Source organism: Sciurus carolinensis, chromosome 3 (genome assembly GCF_902686445.1).
Source record: "Sciurus carolinensis chromosome 3, mSciCar1.2, whole genome shotgun sequence".
Lineage (NCBI taxonomy): Eukaryota > Metazoa > Chordata > Mammalia > Rodentia > Sciuridae > Sciurus > Sciurus carolinensis.
Genome location: NC_062215.1, coordinates 51,143,100 through 51,169,190, shown reverse-complemented (window position 1 = coordinate 51,169,190; position 26,091 = coordinate 51,143,100). Strand labels below are relative to the sequence as shown.

The window sequence follows — 26,091 nt, the reverse complement described above, 5'->3', positions numbered from 1 at the left end:
AGATGGTTTGGAAGATAGAAACCTTTCCTGATCACACAGTAGTCACCATTTAGAATGTACATATGGACACTTAAGACTTTTGGGTTTTTAAAATTGTCTAGACTGATTTTGAGGATATTCTACAATAAGTGACTCTCAGAACTATGGAAAAACAAGAACAGTGGGAACTGCTGCCAGATGTTCCAGCCCTCTGCAAGATGAAGGCCTCCGCAAGGGATACTCAGATGCTTAAGAAACAGACTTTATTGAAGGTGATGTGGTTAAACCAAAATCTAACAGGGAGGGGATAGTACAAAAGGCTGGAGGACTGGGAGTGTTTGGATGGCCAGCTTCCCCAGGGAACACTAAGGGGATTCTAACTAACAGCTGTGTTCATAAGGGCTAAAACCTTTGGCAATTGCCACCAGAAAACCCTCTGGAGACCACTCTATTTTGAATACTGCAGTTCCTAATGCTAAAACAAGAGAAGGAGAGCCTGCCAAACATTCAAGTGACCAGAACCATCTCTCTGGCTGTTCTCCTTGTACCTTTCCTTAATTCATCACTGGAGGTTGAGGTAGAATGCACTTCCCTTCTCGATTAGAGACTTAGAAGGGGACAAAAAGCAAAGGGATGCCTGGTCTGAGGTCACTTATTTGCACTGTTGGCTAATGCTTTACATCTGAGTAGACCAGATGGAAAAACCACCCCCACCCCCAACCCCACTTGTTTGTCTGAGGACAGATTTATGACTTGCCCTTCCTTTGTTGACCACTCAGATCTTAAGACCCTTGGCCTTCTTCTAACCAGTACACACTTCAGACAACCTTGGCTAACTCCTCCTGTACCACTATCTTGCACTTTCTCCCCATGAAGTCTCTTGTCCTTCTGCTGTCCATACAACAAAGAGGCAATAACAGATAATAAAGGTAGACTTTCACAGCAGTAGCACAGCTGTTGCACAGTGGGGTGACTATAAACAACAATTGTGTACTTGATATCTCAAAAAGTTAGAAGAAAGGATTTTGAATGTTTTCACCCAAAGAAATGATAAATGGTTGAGATAGGTATAATTAGCCTGATTACACAATGTATATAATGAAATATCTCATGGTACCCCATTAATATGTACAATTTTTGTGTTTTTAAGTCAATTAAAATTTTATTTCAAAGATACTTTAAGGGTGAGAAAAGCAGACACAACCTCAATATTTTTTATTGCATTTATATATAGTAAAACTACCAAGTCATAACCATACCTTAATATTTTATACATATATTTTCACTTTTTCATTCAAAAATTAAATTATCATCTATCATGAAGCTATAGATTCTGAACTTCACTTTTACAACAGATAAATAACTATAGATGACAAAAACAAAAACAAATAAATAAAAAAGGCCAGGCACAGTGGTACATGACCAGAATTCCAGCAACTCAGGAGACTGAGGCAGGAGGATCACAAATTAGAGGCTATCCTGGACAACTTGGTGAGACCCTGTCTGAAAATAAAAAATAAAAAGGACTGATATTGTAGCTCAGTGATAAAGTGCCCCTGGGTTCAATCCCCAGTACTAAAATATGTAAGTAAATTTAAAAGTTAAAATTCTTTTTTTCATTTAAAAATTAAAAAAAAAAAAACTTCTGAGAAAGTTAAAGTACCCAAATTCAGTTTAACATTTCATAGCACAGATGGCATATGATAACATATTTAATCAGAAATAATTCCAACATGTGTATCTACCATGTGTTAGGAGGCACTTTTCTGAAGACTAGGATTAAAAGATGAGTAAGTCTTACAAATATGAGTAAGTCATCAAAAAAGAAGAGGTTAAATAATCATCAGTATCCTATGCTTGCCAAGGAAGAGCAGGAACAAATGCTCAAGTGGAAATTTTATTAAAGTACTTAAAGAGCTAACTTCCAACTACAAGAAAAATTAGCTCAAATATCAGGCTCTTGCATAAACTGATCATTGAACTGATACTGTATCTCTTCTATCTTTCCCCAGGCACATGGTAGGAGAGCAACATGCTGTTAAAATAACTTCTCTAGAGATCTTTAAGTTTGAATTAAACTTCATTAAGTATCTGAACACACACGCGCGCGCACGTGCACACACACACACACACACACACACACACACACAGAGATACTGAGCACTTTTGACACACATAAACTCGAGGCACGATGACAACAGATACCCACTAAAAAAACCAATCACAATATAAGGCAGCAAAATGGGAGAGAAAAAGATGAACAGGTTCTATAAATGGTGGAGAAAGCTCTGGGGCAGAAAATACAACACACCCCAAGCACTGAATGGTCATAACTATCCTACTAGAAACTATAAAACTGTGCACAAAATTCAGGCCCAGATGGTCTTTGATGTTCTTTTAAAAGACTATTAGAGTCAAAAGAGGGATAAGGAATTCCCATTAAAACAGTAAGAAGACTCCTACAGTGACGGGAAATATCCAAGGCAGGGCAAAAAGACCCATCTAGCTGAAAATAGTCTATGCTGAGGAATGAGAAAAGAGTCTAGAAATTCACACTGAACAACTGAGATTTCATCCTTGACAGGTGATGAGGTGATGAGGTTCAGGAAAGAAGAGTGACTGTTGGAAAGAAGAGTGACTGTTGGAAAGAAGCACTTTAGACAAGTGTGAATCTGGAAGCCATATGCAAAATCGATTGAAGGAGCAAGAGGTGAGAAGTAGGCAGAAAGTGGAGACTGCTCAACAGGCCTGGAATGAGAGAGCCTGGATGAGAGAAAAGGCAACGCAAACCGGGGAGGGATGAGTCATGGAGAAGCTGGATGCAGACTTGACCTTGACTGCTCATATTCAGAAAATCAAAACAGAAAAGCCATTTAAGGCACAAGGAAAGAAGGACTGCAAGGTTTTTAAGCCTGAGAGACTGGAAAAGTTACTGAGTGAAGAGAAAGATAATGTGCCTTATAGGTTTGTGGTATGGCAGATGACGTGGGTAGGACACCTACTGAATAGCGGAAATATTGCTTGCTTTACCAGAGACCTGGGAAAATCCTAAGAACTACAGAGATCTGAGGGAGAAGTTGTATAATAAAACACTATTGCATACTTTACCTAAGGGAGATGTACAAAAATATTTGCACATAAAAAAGCTTGCAATTAATTCTCAAACACACAGTGCTGCTTTAGAACTCCAGGCTTCTTCCCAGAATGCCCACCCTCCTCTGTCTGCTACTACTAGGAAATGGTACTCATCCTTTAAGTACCAGGTCTCTGACTAAGAAAGCAGGGATACATAAAGACACTGTTTCATAGAATCAAGAAATTCCAAGAACCATGAAACAGAAGCAGGTGCAAATGCCAATGTCAGGGAGCAGAGATAGTATATCTCCTACTAGAACAGGGCACTGACCTGGGGACATCACATAACCCAACACCCCAACTGTAGCTCTCAAGAAATCATCCCACTGCCCAAAAGGAAAGCAAGGAAGAAAAGAATACATTCACCCATATCATCTGCAAATGCTGCACCTGGATAAAATTCAACAACAATCAGACATTAAACAAAACCACATAAAAAGGAAAAGATAATCATCCAGAGAATTTGGAGAAAGGAATTAGCTATGGAAATTATCTACAAAATATGCTAAAAGAAAATTTTAGGAAATAGATTTACAACTGCAACAGAATATAATGTCACATACTGAAAGAGAAATACAAAGGAAATAAAGGTGACAAGAGCAAGAAAAGATTGTAAGAGAATGGAAATCAAATGGTGAGAGCAGAAACATTTATTCTGCGAGAGCATCCTCTTTATAGAAAAGAGAACAAAAGTAAAATAATGGAAGAAAAAGACGCTACAAAGGTACAATAAAAATAATACACAGAGGACAGTTGAATACGGATGGCAGAGGAAAGATACTGAAAATGTGATTGCTCCTTTGGGGGAAAAAGACTAAACTATTATAATAATAATAACAACAACAATAAAAAATGCTCTTGAAGAAAACTGTTGGGGGGAGGGGAATATATAGTTAAAAAGCACTCACCAAGCTAATGAAGGCAGGTAGTACACTCTCACCATTCTTAGCCCCTAAAGAAACAATGCTTATCACAAGATGCTTAAATCCTTGGGTGACTGGCAGAAGAGGACCCTCCTAAGGAATGAACCTAAAGATGGCAAAACCTGAATGGACTCACTTCAGACTCACTGGTCAATCTCAGCATTATAAAGTGAGAGACAACTTGACATTAAGTGTCTCTTAATCCAAAACTGTCTGAGGCTCTGGATCCAACGACCAGACTATAGGAAGCACCATGGGAATGTGACCCACAAAATCCAGAACTGGGAAATTCTACAACAAACTGATTCTGTTCATCAAGTGAAAACATAAGGAGGTGAAACACGACAGGTCAGAAGAGACACAACAATCAATTACAATATACCCACCTTCTCTGCATCCTGAATCAAACAGACCAACTATTTATGAGATGTTTATGAGGTAAGGGAAATTTGAAAAGTGACTGAATGTTTGATGATATGGAATTAATTGTTACTTGATTTTTGGACAGATGATAGTTTCAAATCTTAAAAACTTTATGGGAAGCAGGAGGCTAAGCAAAGTTTTTAGTAGCACACAAATCTAAGAAAACAAACATTAAAGAGTTCTGGCCCACCCAGGAGAAGCTTCCCCTTGGGACTGGTAAAAACCCCAAGTCTTGGGGCACTGATGGCTACCCCGTAAGAATTAAGACTGTACCAGAAATCAGCCCTCACACAGTCCAGGGCACAACTGGAAAGGATATCAACCCCTGATTAAATTATATGACCTAGTTCCCTTCACCCCAACTGCTAACCCAAAGCAAAACTCCAGAATAAGCTTGATGCCATCCAGAGCCCCAAATTATCTTCACAATTTCTTATACACATTAACCAAGCATACTATGCAGCAAGCAATGACTAGAATCCAATATAACATCTGGATCCCTTGTGAGTCTATTTTTATTGACTTGTATTATTACCTGGAATGTTAATATATCCAAGTAATTAAAAGACATGGTAGAGAATACTGGTGGAGAATTGGAAACTAAAGAAAATCTAAATGAAAATTCTAAAATTGAAAAAAGCAGGAACTAAAATAAAAAATTCAATGGATGTATTTAGTGGCTAATTAGATGTAGCTGAAGAAAGAATTAGGCACCTGACATTGAGTCAAAAGAAATAGACAGATTAAAATAAGGAAAACAAGTATGAAAATGTAGAGGAACATGAGAGGTATAGGGGACACAGGGAAAAGGTCTGACATACAAGTTATCTGAGTAAGAAGGAGGAAAGACAATGGTGCTAAAAGCAGTATCTGAAGAGATGACAGCTAAGAATTTTCTAAAACCAACAAAAGGCATGAGGCCACAGAATCAAAAACACTACAAACTCAAAACTGAATACATAAAAGATAAGTTTATCCAAGCACATTATAATAAAACTGTTAAAAACCAAAGACAAAGAAAATTTTAGAAATTGCTAGAGTGGGTAGAGGGTATGGATAACCTTTTTAAAAAGCAATAATAAAACCATAAGTTGAATTTTCAACAGAAAAAGATGGAAGAAAGAATACCAAGCTGTGTCTGCATTGTGCCTGGTCAGCTCTGAACCCCAAACCTAACCAAAACAAAAGCAAAGAAAAATTTAAAAACAATGGAGTAATAGACACTTCCAGAAGAATAAGAGATGCTTTCTAAAAGAAAGATAAAAGTTAAGGGATGTAAGTTAAAAAATAAAAGCAATAAAAGGGAAAATGGATAAAACTAAATGAATACTGACTATTAAAAAATAATAATTAAAAAAGTAGTAAGTATCTTGTGGGTTTTAAAATATAAAGAGAATTAAGATAACAGCATATAAACTGGGAGGGGAGAGTAAAGGGAGTTCAAGTGTTCTCAGATTCTTTCCTTATCTGTAACATGGTAAGAATTCTGTCAATGATACAAGTTAGAACGGGTAACCACTAAATGAAAAGCTAGGAGAATAGCAAAAATGTATATTTTTTAGTGAAAGATAGAATAATGAAAACTACTTAATCCCAAAAGGGTGTATAAAAGAGAAAACAAACAAACATAGAAGAGGTAAGAGAGATAGAAAGCAATGACTCAGATGGTAGATTTAAAATGAAATATATGTCATTACATTACATTACACATTACACGTATATAACCCAAATATTCTAGTTTTACAGTATTGTCATAGCTTGGGGCCGTGGCACATGTCTGTACTCCCAGTGACTCTGGAGGATGAGACAAGTGCATCACAAGTTCAAGACCAGCATAAGCAACTTAGGGAGACCCAACTCAAATTTAAAAAAAAAAAAAAAAAAAAAAGGGCAGGGGATATAGCTCAGTGGTATAGCAATCCCAGTACCAAATAATGTATGGTCAGATTCAGGACAAAAATAACCACAGAAAGTTTATAAGAAACATACCTTTAGTATAAAGATACAAAAAAGTCAAAAGTTTAGAAAACAATGAACCATGGAAACACTAATCTGAAGGTAGAGAATAACTAATATTAAGATCAAAGTGAACTTCACAAGAAACAAAAATGAAGACCATTTCATGATGATTCACCAGAAAGATATAAAATTTCTACATTTGTATACATGGGATAAGATAGTTTAGGAATGATACAGCAAAAGTGATACAGCAGAACTAAAAAGAGAAAGAGACATTTTCACAGTAACTGAAATAACTAGCAGATAGAAAATAAAACTAAGGCTGCAGATGTAGCTCAGTGGTAGAGCATTGCAAGGCCCTTCAATCTCCAGCACTGCAAAAACAAATAAATAAATAATTAATTAAAAACTTTCCAGCACTGCAAGAAATAAATAAAATTCTAAAACCTCTAAGGACATATAAGGTTGAATGACATTGCACACACACAATACTGTGTCTAATAACTGCCTGAGACATGTTTTCCGAGTATACAACTACCTTCTACCCAAAATGATCATAGGATAAACCATAAAGCAAGACTAATAAATATCAAAGGTCTAAATCACTCAGGGTATGTTCTCTGACCAAGGAGGCATTATAATTAGAAATAAAATAATCCTGAAAATGCCCAGTGTTTGGAAACTAAGAAATTTACATCTAAATAACTTGTGGAGCCAAGAAAAAAGTCCTCATTGTTTTGAACTGAATGAAAATAAAAATACAACATAATAAAACTCATAGAATACTGCTAAAGCAGTACTTACAATGAAATTTTTAACTTTTAAAGCACACACTGGCAAAGGACCAGCTGAAAAAAATTAATGATCTAAGTTTTTGTCTGAAGAATGTAGAAAAGGAACAACAAATCAGATCCAAACTAAGTAGAAAGAAAATGAGTGAAAATTAAACAGGAAGGTAAGTAGATAGATAAATGGGAAGACTGAATGGAAAGGACTAACAAAGTCAAAAGTTCAATAAAGTTAGAAGGCTGTTATTTGAAAAGAAGAATATAACTGAAAAACCTCTGGTAAAACTCAAGTTGAGAAAGGAGAGAACAAATTACCACTATCAAGAATGAAAGATTAAAAAAAAAAAAAATGAAAGATAATGTCACTACAGAAAATAAGGGGGTATTATGAACTTATGCCAGTACATTTGAAAATTTAAGTGAAATACAAATTCCTAGAAAAGTATTATTTTCAAAAATGACACAAGAAATTAAAAATCTGAAAAGTTCTATGTCTATTATAGAAAAAACTTCCCCACAAAGAAAACTCTATTATTGCTTAGAAAAGAACAAAGATGAAAAATTCCACAATTCATTTTATAAAATGAACAAAATCTTGATAGTAAAACATGAAAAGGATATTATAAGGAAAATTTTTAAGCTATTCTGATGAATGTAGGTGCAAAAATCCCAAACAAAATATTAGCTAGGAGAGAAAGAGAGAGAGAGAATATCCTTTGTTCTTATAAGTTAAATACTAAAAAACAAACAAACAAACAAAAAAAACCCAAGCAAACAAACAAAAAAAACCACCATACTATTTTAGATAGTGGGAAAATTTTTGATAAATTTTAGCACCCAATCTGGATTTTTTAAAAAAAAATCATTCATTCAGAATAAAAACTAGGAATTGGAGGAATTTTACTTCATCTGATAAAGAATATTTTTAAAAATATTTAAACTACAGCAAATATCATTCTTAACAGTGAAATGTTGAAACCTTCCCTTGATATCAAGAATAATAAGGATGCTTTCTATTACCACTTTTATTCAAAAAGCATTGTGCTGAAGGTCCTAGATAGTGCAATAAAGCATGTAAAAGAATGCAAGAATTGGGAAAGAAAAAATAAAACTGTCATTATCTGCAGGTAATGTGAGTGTGTTCACAGAAAATCCACAAGAATCTTCAGTTAAACTGTTATAACTAATGATATAACCTACTAAGGTCACTAAATATAAAGTCAATATGCAAAAACTTTTTTCTACAAAATGTTAAAAAATTACATACATATTATGTACATACCCTATGTATCACAAGAGCAAAATTTAAAACACCATTTAAACACTATCTGAAAAAAAAATCAAATGCCTCAAAATAAATCTAACAAGACTGTCTCTATTAAGAAAACTATAAACCAATATTGAGAAAAATTAAGAACTAAATAAATGGGTATACCTAGTCATTAAAAATTAAATACTGTAAAGATCTAATTTCTACCCCAAACTGATCTACAGAATCAATAAAATTTCAAGCAAAATTCCAATAGGGTTTTATGTGTATATATAAAAAACTGCACGTAGATATTAAAATTATAATGAAACAATCTAAACCTTAAGAACAAGTATGAGAGTATGCTGAGTACCAAGACTAATTATAAAGCTGTAATACTTAAGATAATGTGAATCAGCCCAAAGATAGGAAGACAGACCCATGAAACACAATAGGAAGTCAATAACATGAACATCTGATTTAGGACAAAGGTGGTACTTCAGAGCACTGGAGAGAGGAATCTTTCAGTAAATGGAACTGGATCCACTGGATAGCCATTTGGGAGCAGTGGGAAAATCTTGTCCCTATCTTACAAAAAAAAAAAAAAAAAAATTCAATTCCAGATGAAACTGATGCTGATCCTATGAAAAGTACCAAATTTCCTTCTCTTTGGCTTCAGACTGAGTTTGGCCAATTGAAGAGATCAGCAGGAGACTGAAGGTGGAGGTTAGATTTTTATTACCCAGGCTTTCTCTCTGCCAATTTCCATGGCTTTCTGCATCCCTGTAAGGAAGGCCACAGTTCCACCAGATAGCCCTCATCATCAAGTTGAGGTTAAGAGCTCTTTCCTACTGTTCTTTTAAAGATCCAGATGTATCAAAGGGCAAGGGATGTATATGGCAACTGCAGAGCACTTGCCTAGCAAGTGTGAGGCCCTGGGTTCAATCCCCAGCACTCCAAAAACAAACAAAAAATGATGTATCAAGGGATCTTGGCCATCACTAACACCAGAATACTGTACTATTCCTCATTTGTTTTTTAAACTCCAACCACATTTGTAAATCTTCAGTTTACTAAATGCCTAGTCTGAGAGTCTTTTGTTTCCTTCTGGGATCTAACTAGATCAAGCATTACCTAAGAAAGCTGAAGATATGAACTGCAGATATGCATATTCTATCACCCAGGAACTCCACTCATACATAGAAAGGCAAGCTTATGTGTGCCAGGTACATGTACAAGGCCATTTACTGAAGTATGAGCATTGCTCATACTAGCATGAAACTGGAAAAAAAAAATGCACGAAAAGAGTAGAACAATGTACAGACAGAGAAACAACATGTATCCCATTTGTTTACAATAAAAATAAATAAATAAATAAATAAAGATATTGAGGGGAAAAAAAAAAAAAAAGAGTAGAACAGGGTGGGGCGATGGTGCACACCAGTAATCCATCCACTCACAAGGCTGAGCTAGGAGGATCACAAGTTCAACACCAGCCTTGGCAATTTAGTGAGGTCCTAAGTTACTTAGTGAGATCCTATCTCAAAAATAAAGTAAATAAAAAGGGCTGGGGATGTGGAACCTAGTGGTTCAAGCCTCAGTACCAGGGGGGAAAAAAAGGAAGAAGAATTGAGTAGGGGCTGGGAATGTGACTTAGTGGTAGAGCACTTGCCTAGCATGCAGAGGCCTTGGGTTCAATCCCTCAGTACCGCAAAAAAAGAAAATGAAGGTTGAGTAGACAAATACATTGGATAAAAAAAAAAAAAAATCTTATAACCGAATACTATATTCCAACAAAAATAAATGAATAACTCAAAATTTTATTTCAGAGCCCTTTTACATGCTTACAAATTATTAAGGACCCCAGAGACTTTTCATTTACTATATGTATATTACATAAAAAGGTATATATATACTGAGTGTTATAAATGTATATATATACTGAGTTTTATAAATGTGTATTTATTCATTTTAAAACAGCAATAAACAACATTTTTTAGAAAAAGTAACAAACAAAGGTGAGAAAAGTGACACTACTTTATATTTTTATATTTTATTGTCTGGCTTAATAGAAAACAACTTGATTTTTATATCTAATTTTGCTTTTTGCAACAACCATGATATGTTGTATTTGATGCATATGAAAAAAATCTGACACCTATTTGTTGGAAAAGAGGAATAATTTAACAGCCTTTTCAGATAGAATATTCTGAAACTACCAAAACTAAACAAGTGACAACTTCTTAAAGATTAGATGCAATGTAGCTTCTGCAACCCTATCAGTGAATTTATACTATGTTACATCAAAATCCATTGGCTAATCTTGCATGATGAATCAATCTTTTACCCACCCATGATTTTGTAACATCGTGGATACCTCATTTGGAAAACATTAGCTAACTGAATTATCCAAGTCTTCTAAATGATATTTCACTATATGACAAACAAAAAGAAAACAAAATCACTTTCATTAGTATCAACATCTATCACATCAGCAAGGTTTTTAAGTATTGACAAACTGCCAAGTTCAGGATGGTAGATTCAAGTTTCCTATCATTCCAATTTTCACATAAAAACTCAAATTTTACCATTGACAAACACAGTTGTTCCTTTGAAGTGACAGGCTCACTTTGTTTATTTTCAAGAAAATATTTGCCAAATACCTCTGTGCAAGTAACCATAGCTTATCCATCAGTCAGTTTATCAAATAGAAATGGTGTTTTATGAAAAAAGTAGCAAGTTCAGCCTGCAACTCAAAGAACCACACATGTGCTTTTCTTCAAGGCAGCATCACAGGACCACACGTAGCAGAAGTGCTTGTGCATACTCATCACCTCCTCACACAGAACACTAGGAGGATGTTTGCTCAACAGCTGCTATTTAATAAAAATCAATAATTTTTTCTGTTTCTGGTTATCAAGGACATTCTTGAGTGAAACTGGATTTTTAAAAATTACCAACAAAGGGAGTGAACAATAAGATGATTACTAGTACAGCTTAGGGGCAATGCCTTTATTCATAAGGTGTCAGGAGCTTTATTCATCAAAGCTTTAGGACCACCAGTACAAATATCCATAGTGGAAAGATCAAATAACATCTTCATATTATTACAAAAATAGTTTTGACCTCTCAGATACCCTGAAAAGGTTTTAGGGAAGCCCTAGGGAGTCCACAGTCCATACTTTGAAAGCTATTGAATTACAACAAGGCAAAACAATATAGATGAATCTTACAAATGTAATGTTTAAAAAAAAAAAAAAACCCACAGACACAAAAGACGATGTACTATGAGAACCATTTGTATTAAAGTTTGAAAAAATACAAAAACTAAACTATACTGTTTAGGGATATCTAACTAGTTTGATTAAACACTGGGAGATTTTAACATACTTCTCTTAGTAACTGATAGCTCAAGCAGACAAAAATTAGTGAAGCTATAGAAGGTTTAAACACAGTTAAAAAGCTTAATCTATATGGGAGCCTACCCAACAATAACAAAATACACATTCAGAGCAAACACATGGAATACTCACAAAACTTGATAATTTACTACACAAAGCAAGCCTCAACAAAAAAAAAGTCATCCTTTGTGGTGAAATTACTTTAAAAATCAATAATTTAAAAGATAACTAAAACACTTGGAAATGCTAAAAGTACACTTTTTTGGGGGAAGTACCTGGGACTGAACTCAGGGGCACTTGATCACATCCCCACATCCCCACATCCCCAGCCCTCTTTTGTATTTTATTTAGAGACAGGGTCTCAGTGAGTTGCTTAGCGCCTCACTTCTGCTGAGGTTGGCTCTGAACTTGCGATCCTCCTGCCTCAGCTTCTCAAGGGATTATAGGCATGCGCCACCGTGCCTGGCAGAGTACACTTTTAAATGGTTCATAGTTGAAAAAGAAATTACAAAAGAAATTAGAAAATACTTAGGTAGTAAAAATACTACATAGCAAATATTGTGAGCTGAAAAGTATTAGAAAAATTTACAAGTTTAAACTGTTTTATTAGGAAGGAGTATAAAAATGAATCAACTGAGAATTTGGAGGTCCGGGAGAACAAATCCACACAAAATATAAGGAAAGAACATACCTAAACCAGTTAGCAACCTAACTTGTTTGAAGCTGTTATGTCATCTCTATAGACATATGTCCAAAAAATGGTCCTGTGCAAGTTTATTGTAATGTCTGCATCATGGCACCTCAACCTATCAATTTCAACTGACCAATTAATTCCAAAGCCCAAAACAAATGCATCACCATCAGCAATGAAGGCTTTCCCTGGCTCCTCTCTTTAAAGATTTTAATCAGAGTCAAGTGCTCTAATTAGTGGGAACCTTTCTGTACCCACCTGATTGGAGACATGATCCTCCCCAACCCTACCTCTATTGTGATCTTCCTACTTTGAGAAAAACCTCTGAATTCTCCAATTGCACAGCCCAAAGAGGCCATGCTTTGAAAAGAAATTCACAAATGCACTCAGGTTGAGCTGGGGAGTGGGCAATAAAGAAATCAAACCAACTCAATAAAAGACGGCTTCCAGATCTCAAAATTATTATGTGGGGTGGCTACATACAAAACACACCATCTTTTCTTTCATTCCTTGTGTTTCACAATCACAATCTCCTTCCCTTTTCCATCTATCTCCCTTCTTTCTCCTGCATGCTGCTACCTACAGTGCCTAGCGCGAGGAAAGAAGGTGAAGACTGGCAGGAAACACTCTGGCTCCCCTTCCACACTGTGCTCCTCCACTACTCTGCTGGTGCATCACCTCTTCAGCCCTGCATAAACCATGGCACACAGGGTTTCATCCCAAACTGATCCAGCTCCTAAATCTGATGTTACATTACCATCTTACCACAATCTCTTAATTTCCCAGTCCTCTCACTCCCTGACTCTCAACAACCCTATCTTTCAACATCATTAAAAACTCCAGACCTTGATCATCAGCGCCTTCCTACCCAGACAGACTTCCATTCCTACAGAGCTTGATGCCAAAGACAGCCAGAAGAGTTCTCTCTCTCTGTGCTGGCAATGAAGACACAAGTTGCCCTGCCTGGAGCAAAATCACACAGCCAGACAAAAATGTGATCTCCTTCTACACTGATATTCAGTCTCAGCTGGATTCTCATTGTTGCTCTTCAGTTTTTTCTTATCCTTGGCTTTCCTTCTTTTCCAAGATTTTCTCACTCTCCTCAAGCCACTTTCCAGCCCTGTTGCCACTTTCTCTCTCATTTTGCATCTTATCTCATAAAGGAAATAAATAAATAGATAGATAGATAGATAGACAGATAGATAAATAAATAAATAAATAAATAAATAAACGGAGACCATGAGGCTTGATGGAAATGACTCCCGCAAAGGTCATGAGCCAGCTACTCTTTGCCCCTGGCTGGCTTCCTCTATTGGTCAGACTCAAACCTTGTCAAACAGCCCTTCACTGACCTGCTATGGGAATCCACTCTCTCCTGACCCTGTTTCATTTCTTCATACCAGGTATCTTGTTCACCATATTACCCCAGAAACCTAGAACATACTAGGCACTTAAAATATTCCTAACATACACTAATTTCTATGGAAACACTAGTTCTGATTAAGTGAAGTTTTTAATTACTCATGAGCTTCAGTAGCATGCTCCTTGCATAAAATTCAAATACCCTTTTCCAATTTCAGACCATTCTAAATCCAATCCATGCCACCTTCTTCAAATCACTGCCAGCTCTGTCTACCATCCCCTCAAGCCTATTTTGCCGTTTTAGATTCTTTTCAGTATTTCGTTTCATTTTTCCTCTCTACCTTATCCATTATTGTTTTCAATAACTTCTACACAGTCAGGGACATGGTGCTAGAGTTGAGATTGCCAATGATACTACTGGGAGGCAGTGAAGTCTTTAGGAGGCGAGGCCTATTAGAAGGAAGTTAGGTCATTCGGAGTGTGATCTTGATGGAGATACTGAAACCCTATCTCTCTTTGGTTCTCCCATGTCATAAGGTGAACAGGCCTCTTCCACCTCATGCTCCCATCATGATATAATATGACAACATAAGCCCAAAGCACAGGACCAAATGATCACGGACTGAAACTTCTGAAACTGTGAGCCAAAATAAACTCTTCCTCTTTTTAAGTTGACTCAGCTCAGGTATTTGGTCACAGTGATGGAAATCTAACACATCTAGTTGATGACTATAACATACACATCAACTGCTTAACCACAGGACAACCACAAGACAACCCCAGGCTCAATCTCACCCTGAACTATTTCCTCTTTAAAACCTCAGCATTCATCTTTCCTATTTCCAAGTACCTAGATGAAACTGTTCTTGCTCTCCACTTAAATCTGTAAACTTACTGTCCCTTCACTCTAATCCTTCTGGACAGACACTTGATTTTCTACCATTTTTCTGTTTGTATATTCCTGTAATGCACTCATTACCTATTCTTTCTCCCACATGCTCTCTCTCATCTTATTGTGCTTTAGAGCACCACATTAATAAAAGTCTTCAAATGTTTTATTATATCTAATTGCAGACTGGATTATTTAAATTTAGCATGCTAAGTTTAAAGGAAAGCAAGACTCGGGTAAGCAGGAGACAATCTTTCTGTGTTTAACAGCAATAGCAAAACTAAACAGAGTATTCCTCATTTTCCTTTGATTATGACAAGATGGGTGATTTACATTAATTCCCAATCACTACTTCCCATGATTATTTGGAAGAAATACTCACGTAGATAAGTCCTGAATAGTAGCGGTCCTTCAGATTATGTAAAACAGAAGCCTCATTCAAGCATGTCAATTCCGCCATATCCTCCACCTTGGAAAACTTAGGTGGGTTCATCTTCTGAATGTCATCTTTGTTGACCATTGCCTTCTTCCCGTTCTCTGCCAACTCCACCATAACTTCATCTCCCCGTTCTTCTTTGATACTAGCTGCCTCAAAACCATGGCGTTCAGATGGAATCCACACTAGCTTCTTAGCTGTCCAATCAGCTTGAGTGGCAGGGTTGTAGATGACAGCCCTGTCCACAAAGAGATACCTCTCTGGATCCTCCAGTCCAGTTCTCTGTGCCATTGTAAACAGAAGGATCCAAGAGCAATTGCCTCTAAGAGAAGAGAAGAAGGGCAAAATTAGATGTTTACAAAATGTGAAATAATTTACAAATGTTTTTTTTAAAAACAAAACTTTAAGTAAACATGAAGTATAAACTCTGAGTTCAAGAGCTGGGGTATTCCTCTTCACAGCCACAGTAACTGCATTTCCAAGGTAAATTTCAGAGGTAACCACTAATTATGCCTCTGGATGTCTGACGACCACTCAAGATCTGCCCTGAGTTACCAAGGGCTGAAAAGCAGGCAGAAGAAAAAAGCAAAATTCCAGGATGACCTTTTTTTCTCTCCAGCAACTCTTTCGCCCTCACCACAAATTAAACAGGGAGTTAAGAAGGGAAAGGAGAAAAAAAGAAAAAGAAAACAAAGATGCATAATAAAAGGTCCACAGAGTGGTTCTGGAATTAGTGTGACCACAGGGATATAGCTACAAAAACATATGATGATGCCAGAGAGAAAACAATCAAAGAAAGCATGCCTTCCAGGCCATCTTCAAACAGCTCAAAGCCCTTCATAAATAACCCACATCAGTCCCCGTACAGCTTTCCTATGGCCCCATGTGGTCTTAATGTGATTAAATGGGGCCAAAGAAGACAAGTGAAACTTGGTTTCTCACGATGGCCTTTCAAGTATATGGTGGTGACAGCTATCCAGGCCTCCACTCCCTTCCTACAGCTGCTCTCACTCCTCCATCTCAGCATCAGCATTCCATCATTCATCAAGACTCCTGCTAGCAGGGCGTAGGCCCATAATCTACTCAGGATGCTGAGGCAGGAGGATCTCAAGTTCAAGGACAGACTGGGCAGCTTAGCAAGACCCTGCCTCAAAATAAAAATAAAAAGGGCTGAGGATGCAGCTCAATGGTAGAGCATCCCTAGGTTCAATCTCTGTTCCCCCAAAAAAGGGATGGGTCAGGGAAAAGACTCCTTCCCTGATCTCTTATCTCTAGATAGACTCCAATGTGTCCACATCTTCCCTTTACAGAGTGTGGCCCAGAAGTAAACATCACATTCCAGATACCATCTGATCAATGCAGAAGAAAAAGAATCATTCACAACTTCAGCCACCTTGAGAAAAGGACTGGTTCTGTGACTTTGTCAATTAATGTAGCTCAAGACCTAATGGTTTCTTGAGCATCCATGGACAGTTGGCTCCTAAGAAGCTACCAGTGAGAGCTCTACACACATTGCTATTAGCTACATCTCTTCCTCTACTTGTGCAATTGACTTTTTGGATCAAATGACAGCATTTTATGTCCTTATCATTTGCTTTTCTGACGTCACTTGTCATTCCTGCCTGACAGCATCTTTTTAGAATCTGATACTATCTGGAACATTTTTTGCTATTACTCCACAAATTCCAGGTTATTATAACTTCACAGGTACAGTTTCTGTGGTTTCATCTAAATCAAACAAAAAGCCAACAAAGTATGGACTTTTACTCTACCAAATCCCCTCAACTTTCCCCCATCCTGCCCTCCAGAAATGTTGGGGGTTCTTTGCAGGCAAGCGGATCAACATAAGGCATCTTTTACAGGTTGCAAGGAAAATCATAAGGTTGTCCAAAGTTGTTGAAAAGTTCTTAAAGTTAAGTCCATAGATGAATTTCAAGTTCCATGAAATCACAGAAATTCAGGTATAAACATGATGTACACTTAAGGGTGTACATAGTAGGTTGTCTTAAGAACATCCATAACTTTCTTTAGATTCTCAAAGGGACTGCTACGTCCTTAAGAATAAATCACTGACAATGGAAAGGTACTAGCCATTTAACCCCTAATAATAATTTATTATTTTTTAATCAATTAGCTATGATTGTTCAAAAATTTATTACAATGTAATTCATTACAAATGCCCATGCTCTGTTAATGAGTCTCAAACTTTAGCACTCATAGGTAATATTGGGAAGGTTTCTTAACATACACAGATTACAGCTGGGATGTAGCTCAGTGATAAGAGTACTTGGCTAGCATGCAAGAGGCCCTGGGTTCAATCTCCAGTACTCCAACACACACATACACACACACACACACACACACACACACGCGCACACACGCACACACAGACTCTATTGGGCTCCATCCCCAGAGTTTCTGATTCAGTAGATATAAGGTGAAGCCCAAGAATCTGCATTCCTAACAAGTTCCCAGAAGGTGCTGCTGATGCCGCCTGTCACGGGACACACTTGACAACCTCTGCTCTAGTTTTCTGGCTGCCATAGTGAGTCATTGTTACTAGCAGGTAGACCAGGGAAGAAAGGCAGGCTAAAAACCAATGTTCTAGACTCATTCATAACATGATTTAAAAAATATGCTACTGAAGGTTATAGACTTGGATAAAACAAAAATCACAAAACAAAGCGAACCCCTCCCCCAAAATTACAAAATATGTAATTCTACAAAATATGTAATTTCTACAAATAAAATTGCTTATATGTTGTATAACTAAACTTACGTTTGCCTTCTGAGGCATCCACGTGTCACGTGGGAAGAGGACAGCACAAAAAATATTCATGGGTACATGTACATCATGAAAAATGGTTTCAAAAGCCCATTACTGCTGGGGGAAGAGGCACACCTGCAATCCCAGCAACTCAGGCTGAGGCAGGAGGATCACAGAGTTTGAGGTCAGCCTCGACAACTTAGCAAGACCGTATCTCAAAATAAAAGATAAAAAAGACTGGGGATGTAGCTCAGTGGTGAACTGAACCCCAGCATTGCAAATGAAAAAAATAAAAATAAAAATAAAAAAATTACTCCCATTACCCCTAGGGACTGGGATCATATAACTATTAACAAGTCTTTCCAACTTAAACACTGCATACTGGTAAAAAATCATCTGAGGTGAATTTGAGGACAAATAATAGGACAGACACTGTACCTTTTGGAAGCACAGAATCTATTAAAAGAAAAAATATCCAACTACAACAAAATATGATAATAAGTTACTCTTATGATTCTTGTTCAGTATTAACTGTATATTCTATATAGCACTTAGGAAATCATCTTGCTGACAATAGGCATGTACACATTTCTTTTGATTTATCTTGGGTATATAATTACATGCTTATCTGTAGGTAGCTAGAAATTAGAATAACTTTACAGATCATTTCTAGAACAGGTCATTTCTAGAGCAGGTGTAGAAAAAAATGAATTATATAAAATTATTTTATCAAATCGGGACATTTAAAACTCATCAGTACTTTTTCTAGGTGTAGAATGCTTATAATTTAATATAAGAAAATCAATAGATCACAAAAGTATACTCATAAACATGCTCCCAATTTCATGGGAGAAAATTATATATACATATCTATTTTTTTAATGGAATAAATGTTCATTGGGTCTTATTGTATAGTAGAATTACAAATTACTTTGCATTTTTTTCAGCTTTTTCTATAACTGAACACTGTGGGAATGGCCACCTGTTCCCTGCTGAATCCTAAGCCCTGAGCCTAGCCCCTGGTACATAACAGAGTCCCTACACCTATTGATCAACCTTACATGAAAGGTCCCCACCCTCATAGTGAGCTTCAACTTCTTCGAAACCACAAACCTACTATTCCTTCCACTCCTGACCCAAATGCCACCCTTTCAGAAGTTCTTTTCAGGTCAATCTGGCAATTTAATCCTCTCCTTTTCCTAACATTTTGTACTGTTCTTCTGGCAAGTCTCCTTGCCCTGCCTTGCATTGCACCAAAAGGCCTAGCAGGTAGTAGGTGCTCATACTGTTGTTTAATTGCAGGGTTCATGAGGCCACTGAAGATGTCTTGTTCAGTTTAACTCTTCACTTGTGACTACCAAATATATTATTTCACTATACTGTAAATCTGGTACCAGATCTGAATAATACTGGTATTTAACAATCTATCACTCCCAAAAGTTTTGCCTTGCTATAATACTACAATTTTTAAAATAGTTTATATTGCATATATCCTTAATTATGTTGTATATTCCTTATTATGTCCAGGTACTACTCTAAGTAGTTTACATATATCAACCGTTAATCCTCACAACGGTGCTATGGTGTAGGTACCATTAAAATCTCCATTTCACAGTTGAGGAATCTGAGGTACAGAGAAAGCCAATAACTGGTCCAAGGTCACACAGCTAGACTTGGGATAAAGTCTATAGAGTTCAGGTCCAGCATGAAGGCTACAGTGATGGAAGGTGTGAGGGAGGAAATTGTGAAGGGCATGTAGTATACTCTATGTTACCTGACTACGTTAAAAAAAAAAAATTCCTACTAATTATGGCTTAAAAACTAGAGGCTTAGTCAATGAACACACTAGCACAATCTGGCCAAGGTTTCATATTTTATGGAAAAAAAAATGTCCATATTTAGGGGGAAAAGAAATAAACAAGCACCTTCGCAGCAAACACAAAGATAATCTGGAAGTTTATCTTGGTGTCATTTGAACTAACTGCCTAATTAAAATTAAATCATTTATCTGTGTATGAATTAAATAATACTACACATTTTATCTGGGAACTACAGAACCATAGTTTCCATCTCCATCACTGGTTTTAAACATACACACACCCCTGGGGCTCCACCCACCCAAGTCATTTTTTACTTCCAAAGAAATGCCACCCAACTAACTTCTCAATTGCCCCCCAGTATCCCTCAGTAGTGTGGACAGAGGAAAGCAATTCAATTTTATGAATAGCTTGCAAAGAGAAAAGCAAACTTAAAATGATGGATAAGTTATCCAGGATATAGCATCCTTGTAAAACAAACTAAAACAGAACTGCCCCACTTTGTGTAAGGCTAGGTACTACTGAGGTCAGTTACATTACTGGACTGTGCAAGTCTGTTAATTTATCAAAACTCTGCTTAAACAAATGATCACAAACCAAAGGCAGAAGACCACTATTGCTATTTATGGCCTGCACCATCTTCCAACTGATAGCTTTATACTGTGTTAAATATTTCCAAACCTTTGATCGAAAACCAGGAATTTTAATTCCTCATATGTGATAACAAAGTACATACACCAGTGAAGCTACAGTCTTCCACCCTACAACGTGCCCTTCAAATTTTCCTCCATCTCACCTTCCATTCAGTCTCTTCATTGTAACGATTTCCCTAAAGAGCCCAAACAAACAGCCAGGCTCTCCCAGGCCACATCCTTTTGCTGCAAAAGCTTATGCTATATCACACAATTATACCATATGCTTTCTCTAGATAAGGACATGGAAGAAGTGAATTTAAGATGCAGAAGTGAGGAGATGCATAAAATGGCCACTTTTCCAGAACCGGAGACAGGGCATACTAAAAACATCAAAAGCATGGGACTACAAGAATAATTAATAGAAGCAGATTGATGGAGATAAAACAATGAACAAATTATAAAGTTTTCCAGAGTGAGATACTATCAAGAATAATTAAACCGGACTCAAGAAATCCTCAGTTTCAATGATAAAAAAAACAAAATCTCAGCAAAGTCAAAGTATTATATTTAGTATTATATTATTCTGCGAAAACAGCAGTCTTTGTTTCATCTGCAGTCTGGATCTACCCCGCCTGCTTTCCCCTACCCCACCCCAGTCCACCCCACCCCCTTCCATCCACCGCAGTGATCTTGAAGGGAGCTGCAGAGGCCCTAAGACACAGAGATAACTAACGGTCGTAGGCAGAAGCCACGTTACCCAAACCTCACCAGCCGGGGTCAGACCCGCCGAGTCGCCAACCTCTTTTCTAAGGCCCCAGTGCAGGCAGGCCTGGCTGGGGGCCTCCCAGGTCTCTGGGCCGCATCCGCCCACCTCAGGCCCACAAAGCCCCGGCCAATGCTAGGACCAACTCCGCAGCTTCAACTTCCCTCCGACCTATTTCCAGTCTGATTTTATGGGATCAGGGTGTGACCCCCAACTGCAGAAGGCAAGGAAGAGACTCTGCAGCGAGCCATTCCCAGATCACTTACACAATAAAGGGATCCCGAGGCAAGGGCTGACCCTCCCCCCGGCCGCCCTGCTGCAGCGCGCCCCCGCCACATTTCCCGCCTCGCCCCCCCAAATCGCGCGGGCCTCGCCGGGCGTCCACCCCTGGCCCTGGCGGTCCCATAGAGCGCGCGGCAAGCCGCCGCTTCCCACCCTTCTTTCCCAGCGCCCGCAGAGTGCGACCCTCCCCGCGACCGCAGCCGGCTCGGGAGCTCCACACCCGTCGCGCGCTCTCCGGGCTCCGCAAAGCCTCTGCCCTCCGGTTCCTCCACCTCACAGGGCCGGCGCTTGCCTTCTGAGCCCTCGGCGAACTCCTCCACCGCTCCCGGAGAGCCCGGCCCGGCCTAACCCACCCAGGGGTCCTTCCTGTCCAGCGCCCCTGGGCATCGCGATCACGCCACAGCAGGACACTGTCCTCTCCCTGGAGGTAGACACAGACTCGCAGGGCACACCGGGACCCCCGCCAGGACATCAGAATTCCAACTCCACGCCGCCAGGGATCCCACACACCGAAAACCTGGTCCCCACATCCCCGCCCCCAAATCTCCATCCTCAGCCCCCCAGGGGTCGCCCTCTCGTACACCCGGGCCCTGATCCCTGCAAAGGTCTTACTCTAAGGACCCCATTCCCCGAACCTCCAGGGTTCTCTACATTTCCATCCACTGGGGTCTGCTTACCCACTCCCTGCCCAGGTCCTTGCTCACACGAACCGAAGGTCTCCTCAGCATAAACCCTCCCGCCCAGAGCCCCTTCTGCTTTCCCCAGCTCCCGCTTCAGCTTGGTTCCTGTGCTCCAAAGCCGCCCGGTCCTCCCAGCCCAGAATCCTTCTCTGCCCCCACGAACCTGCCCAGAACCGCCACACTCGGACCCGGGCAGCCTCTCACCTTCAGCCGAAGATGGTGGCGCCGGCGCACGTCCCCAGCCGCGACCACAGATCCGGCGCCTCAGTCCCAAACCCACCGCTGCCTCCGCCGGGCTCCTTTAGCACTGCTGCTAGCGGCTGCCCCACCCACTCCCACCCTCATTGGGCCATCTCCACGCCCATCACCGCCGCCCCCAGACCCACTGGTCCGTTTGCGCGCCCATCTCCTAGAGAAGACGTTAGCAACCCGAACGAAGCTACCTTCCAGAGTCCGGCTCCCTCCACCCACCTGGACTGCTGCTCATTGGCTCCCGCTCCCGGCCCAGGCCCACAGGGCCCCAATCTCATAGGCTGGTCCTCATGCCCATCAGAGATTCCGGGAGGTGCGGTCGGGGCAGTGGCGGGCGATTGGCTGGCTCGGGTGAAGATGGACAGCTGAGGCTGGCTGGGCTCTCAGCTATCCCGCAAGGCAGCGAGTACCGATCGTGTAGGAGCCGGCGCGCAACGCTGGCCCGGACTGTGCGGACCGTGGGGCAGGTGCGCCGCAGCAGGGGTCCCCAGCTCCGACTAGAGGACGAGTCGGGTAGCCGCTGCAGCTCACTGGAGCACCTGGCCACTCCCTGGGCTTGCCGCAGCCTAGTGTCCCGCGGCAGAATGAGCTTTCACCGCGGAGTCGTGGGCCCGGGGCACTGCCGGCAGGGGCGGGGCCCGAGCGCGGTCCTGAGGCTTGACGTCACCCCAGGGCGGCGCGGGGGTGGGGGCCGAGGCTCTGCGGCTCACCTGCAGTGGGGGAGGGGTGCAGCTCCGCCTATGCGCAAGGGCCCTACCTGGGCCTCGCTGCAGACTGCACTGTTAAACACTGTCACGACCTGGGACCCCCAAGCTGGCGCTGCTCTGGCCGACTAATCTCCCAGTGCCGGGACACCTTCCTCGGTTGCCGCAGTTTTGGTGTTAGCGAGGGGAGGGGCCTCCCAGCCCAGTCTCTAGGCAATGCTGAGATTCCAGAAGAATGAGAAGCAAACAGGCCTTGGAGAGAAGACTTGGGAAAAAGACTTCATTCACCTTATTCATTCATTCGTCCATTCATTTATCAAGTAGAGCTCCCTATGTGAGAGTGGTGTGAGGGTTTCGCAGGATTCCTGTAAGGCTGTCATATTCCCTAGGACTTATGGGCTGTCTCAGGGCCCGAGAAAACGTCTGGGGTGGTGCGCTCCAAAATAAGCAAAAGAAACTGGAAAATCAAAGTTAATAGTTAATGAAATGTCTGCAGAATCTAGGCAACAACACAATTCTTTATTAACTATATGTGTACAAATATAATAAAGTTTAAATCATAAGAACAAAATTATTCCTACAAAAACTGAAAAATGACAATAGCTTTTTCAAAAAAATTGCAACAAGATGTAGTTATTTAATATTGGATATATGGGTGCATTTAAATACATATGATGTAAGTGCCTAGGAAACTTCTAATCTGGTAAAAAAAAGTGAACAAAACAACCCAAACAAGGCAGGAAGTGATAAGGAAATGTTGGAATTCAGAGAAAACTAAGGCAACTGAGTGCAGAACCCTTCCTGGGGAAGTGGGAATCAAACTCTGCATTGTCCTTTGTCATCATCTGTCCTCACCCCCACCTGGCTACTGGGGTTGCTGTCCCCCACCACCCCCAGGTGCCTTGTTACTTGACCCCATGAAGAATTCTGTCCTTCTTAATGTGATCTGCACATGGAAGATAAGTTAACTGTACAAAATATGTGGATAATAGTCCTCTTCTGAATTTTTACATATGTTAGAGAAGACCTAAGACTCCACTTGTAAGATCTGAAGTCTTTGTCAGGCAGCCCAGACATTATTTGAATGCAATACTCCATGCTTAGAGTATCCACACACAAGTAGCCCTGTGTACCACTAGGTCCATGGTTTCTCATTATTTTTAAACAAATTCAGTGGACTATCAGAAGAGGAGGGCAAAAAGTTCACCAGAATTAAACCTCACAAAAACAGTAGTCTTGATGAGATATCAATAATAAAGAAAAGGACCCTAACTGTATCTCTAGTTCTGGCATCTCTCCAGCAGTAAGGCCCATTTTCTAGTCTGCTACACAGCTCTACCTGAATGGAAGGGAAACTACGAAAGTAGTAAATCCCAACCTATTTTCTTCCTAGCTGCACTGTGACCCACCACCCAAACTCTCTCTTCCTATTCCCTTTATCTGTCGATGAAACCAGTCTTAAAAGCTCTTTGCTTCCCATTTCTACCTTACTCCCCACACCTAGCCCACCATATCTACCATCCATCCCAGAAAGGGTCATATGATTCCAACCCACCTTGTAGCTTCATCTCCGAATCTGCTATAACTCCGTTAAGGATAACACAAAATCTAGGATCAGGTAAACCTAGGATTGAATTCAACTCTGCCACTTCCTAAGTGTTCAACCTTTGACAAATTATTTCCCCTCATCTCTAAAAAGAAGATACAAATATGTATCAACATTATATATTCAACAAATATGTAATGATGATACTGGAAAAAATGTGACATTATGAATAAATAAATCAAAATTGCCTTTTTCTCGTGTATAAGTTTATTACAAAAGAGAGAGAGATCCTTCCCATCTTTCTCCATAGTCATTTTCCCTGGTAGTCTAGGCTGCTTTTACCCCCAGAGCAAAAGTTCACAAACCATTGTTTTGCAGGGTTTAGGTCAGAAGTCCAAACTCATTCCCTCAGGGCAGTTCCAGCTTATGAACTTGTTTTGTTCCATCTGTACAGAACTGATACACAGTATTTTAAAAATTTGAATGAATTCCAACATTTAAAATTAAGAACTATCCAATATCATTAGCTATTAAGGAAGTACAAATCAAAACCACAATGAGATCCCACTTCACACCCATAAAAATGACTGTAATCAAAAAAGAGCAACAATAGCAAAGGTTGGGCAGGATGTAGAAAAATGGGAACCCTCAGTCGTTACTAGTGGAAATGTAAAATAGTGCAGTTTTGAAACTAAGCAGGTTTTTTTTTTTTTTAATTACTAGGCAGTTTCTTAAAAAGTTAAACATCTTGTTTGCTTTTGGCCCATAATAATATGAAAAGATTAAATACAAATTTCCCATATGATCCCACAATTCTACCCTTAGTTATGCATCAAAAATAAAAGAGGGCTGGGGATATAGCTCAGTTGGTAGAGTACTTGCCTCGCAAGCATAAAGCCCTGAGTTCAACCCCCAGCACCTCAAAAAAAAAAAAAGAATAAAAGAAAGAAAGAAAACTTATATGGACACAAAGACTTGCCCAGAAATGTTTGTGGCAGCATTAGAAGATAGATGTCTATAAACAGATGAATTTATAGACAAAAGTGGTAGATCCATACAATAGAGTGCCATTCAGCAATAAAAAGGAACAAACAATGGGTGTATTTGACATGGAAGGACCTTGGAAACATTAGGCTCAATGAAAGAAGTCAGACATAAGAGACCACATATTGAATCATTCCATCTATATGAAATAGCCATAAAAGGCAAAAGCTACAAAGACAGAAAGCAGAATGGCAATTGCCTGGGGCAACAACTGGGATCATGAAGGAGGGACAACTCAGGAATTGACAGTAAATGTACATGATGGATCTAATTGGGGTGATGAAAATGTCCTAACACTGGTTTATGGTGATGATTGCACAATTTGGTAAATTTACTAAAAAAAATAATTGAATTGTACGCTTTGAA

The 26,091-nt window shown here is 39.4% G+C and overlaps 1 protein-coding gene across 3 annotated transcripts in view; it reads right to left on the bottom strand.

The window, feature by feature from the left end:
* Myh10 (myosin heavy chain 10) overlaps window positions 1-22,951 on the bottom strand; it is a 141,136-nt gene extending 118,185 nt beyond the window's left edge. The window contains exons 1-2 of one of the 3 annotated variants that reach the window (XM_047546634.1): window positions 22,651-22,951; window positions 15,182-15,557 (exon numbers count right to left, since the gene is read on the bottom strand). In XM_047546634.1, coding sequence (XP_047402590.1) covers window positions 15,182-15,557; window positions 22,651-22,709 — 435 coding nt within the window. In that variant the 5' untranslated portion in view covers window positions 22,710-22,951. Of the gene's footprint in view, window positions 1-15,181; window positions 15,558-22,383; window positions 22,513-22,650 lie in introns of those variants that run through there. The other 2 variants (XM_047546635.1, XM_047546636.1) reach the window with 2 other exon arrangements.
* Window positions 22,952-26,091: the final 3,140 nt, after the last annotated feature.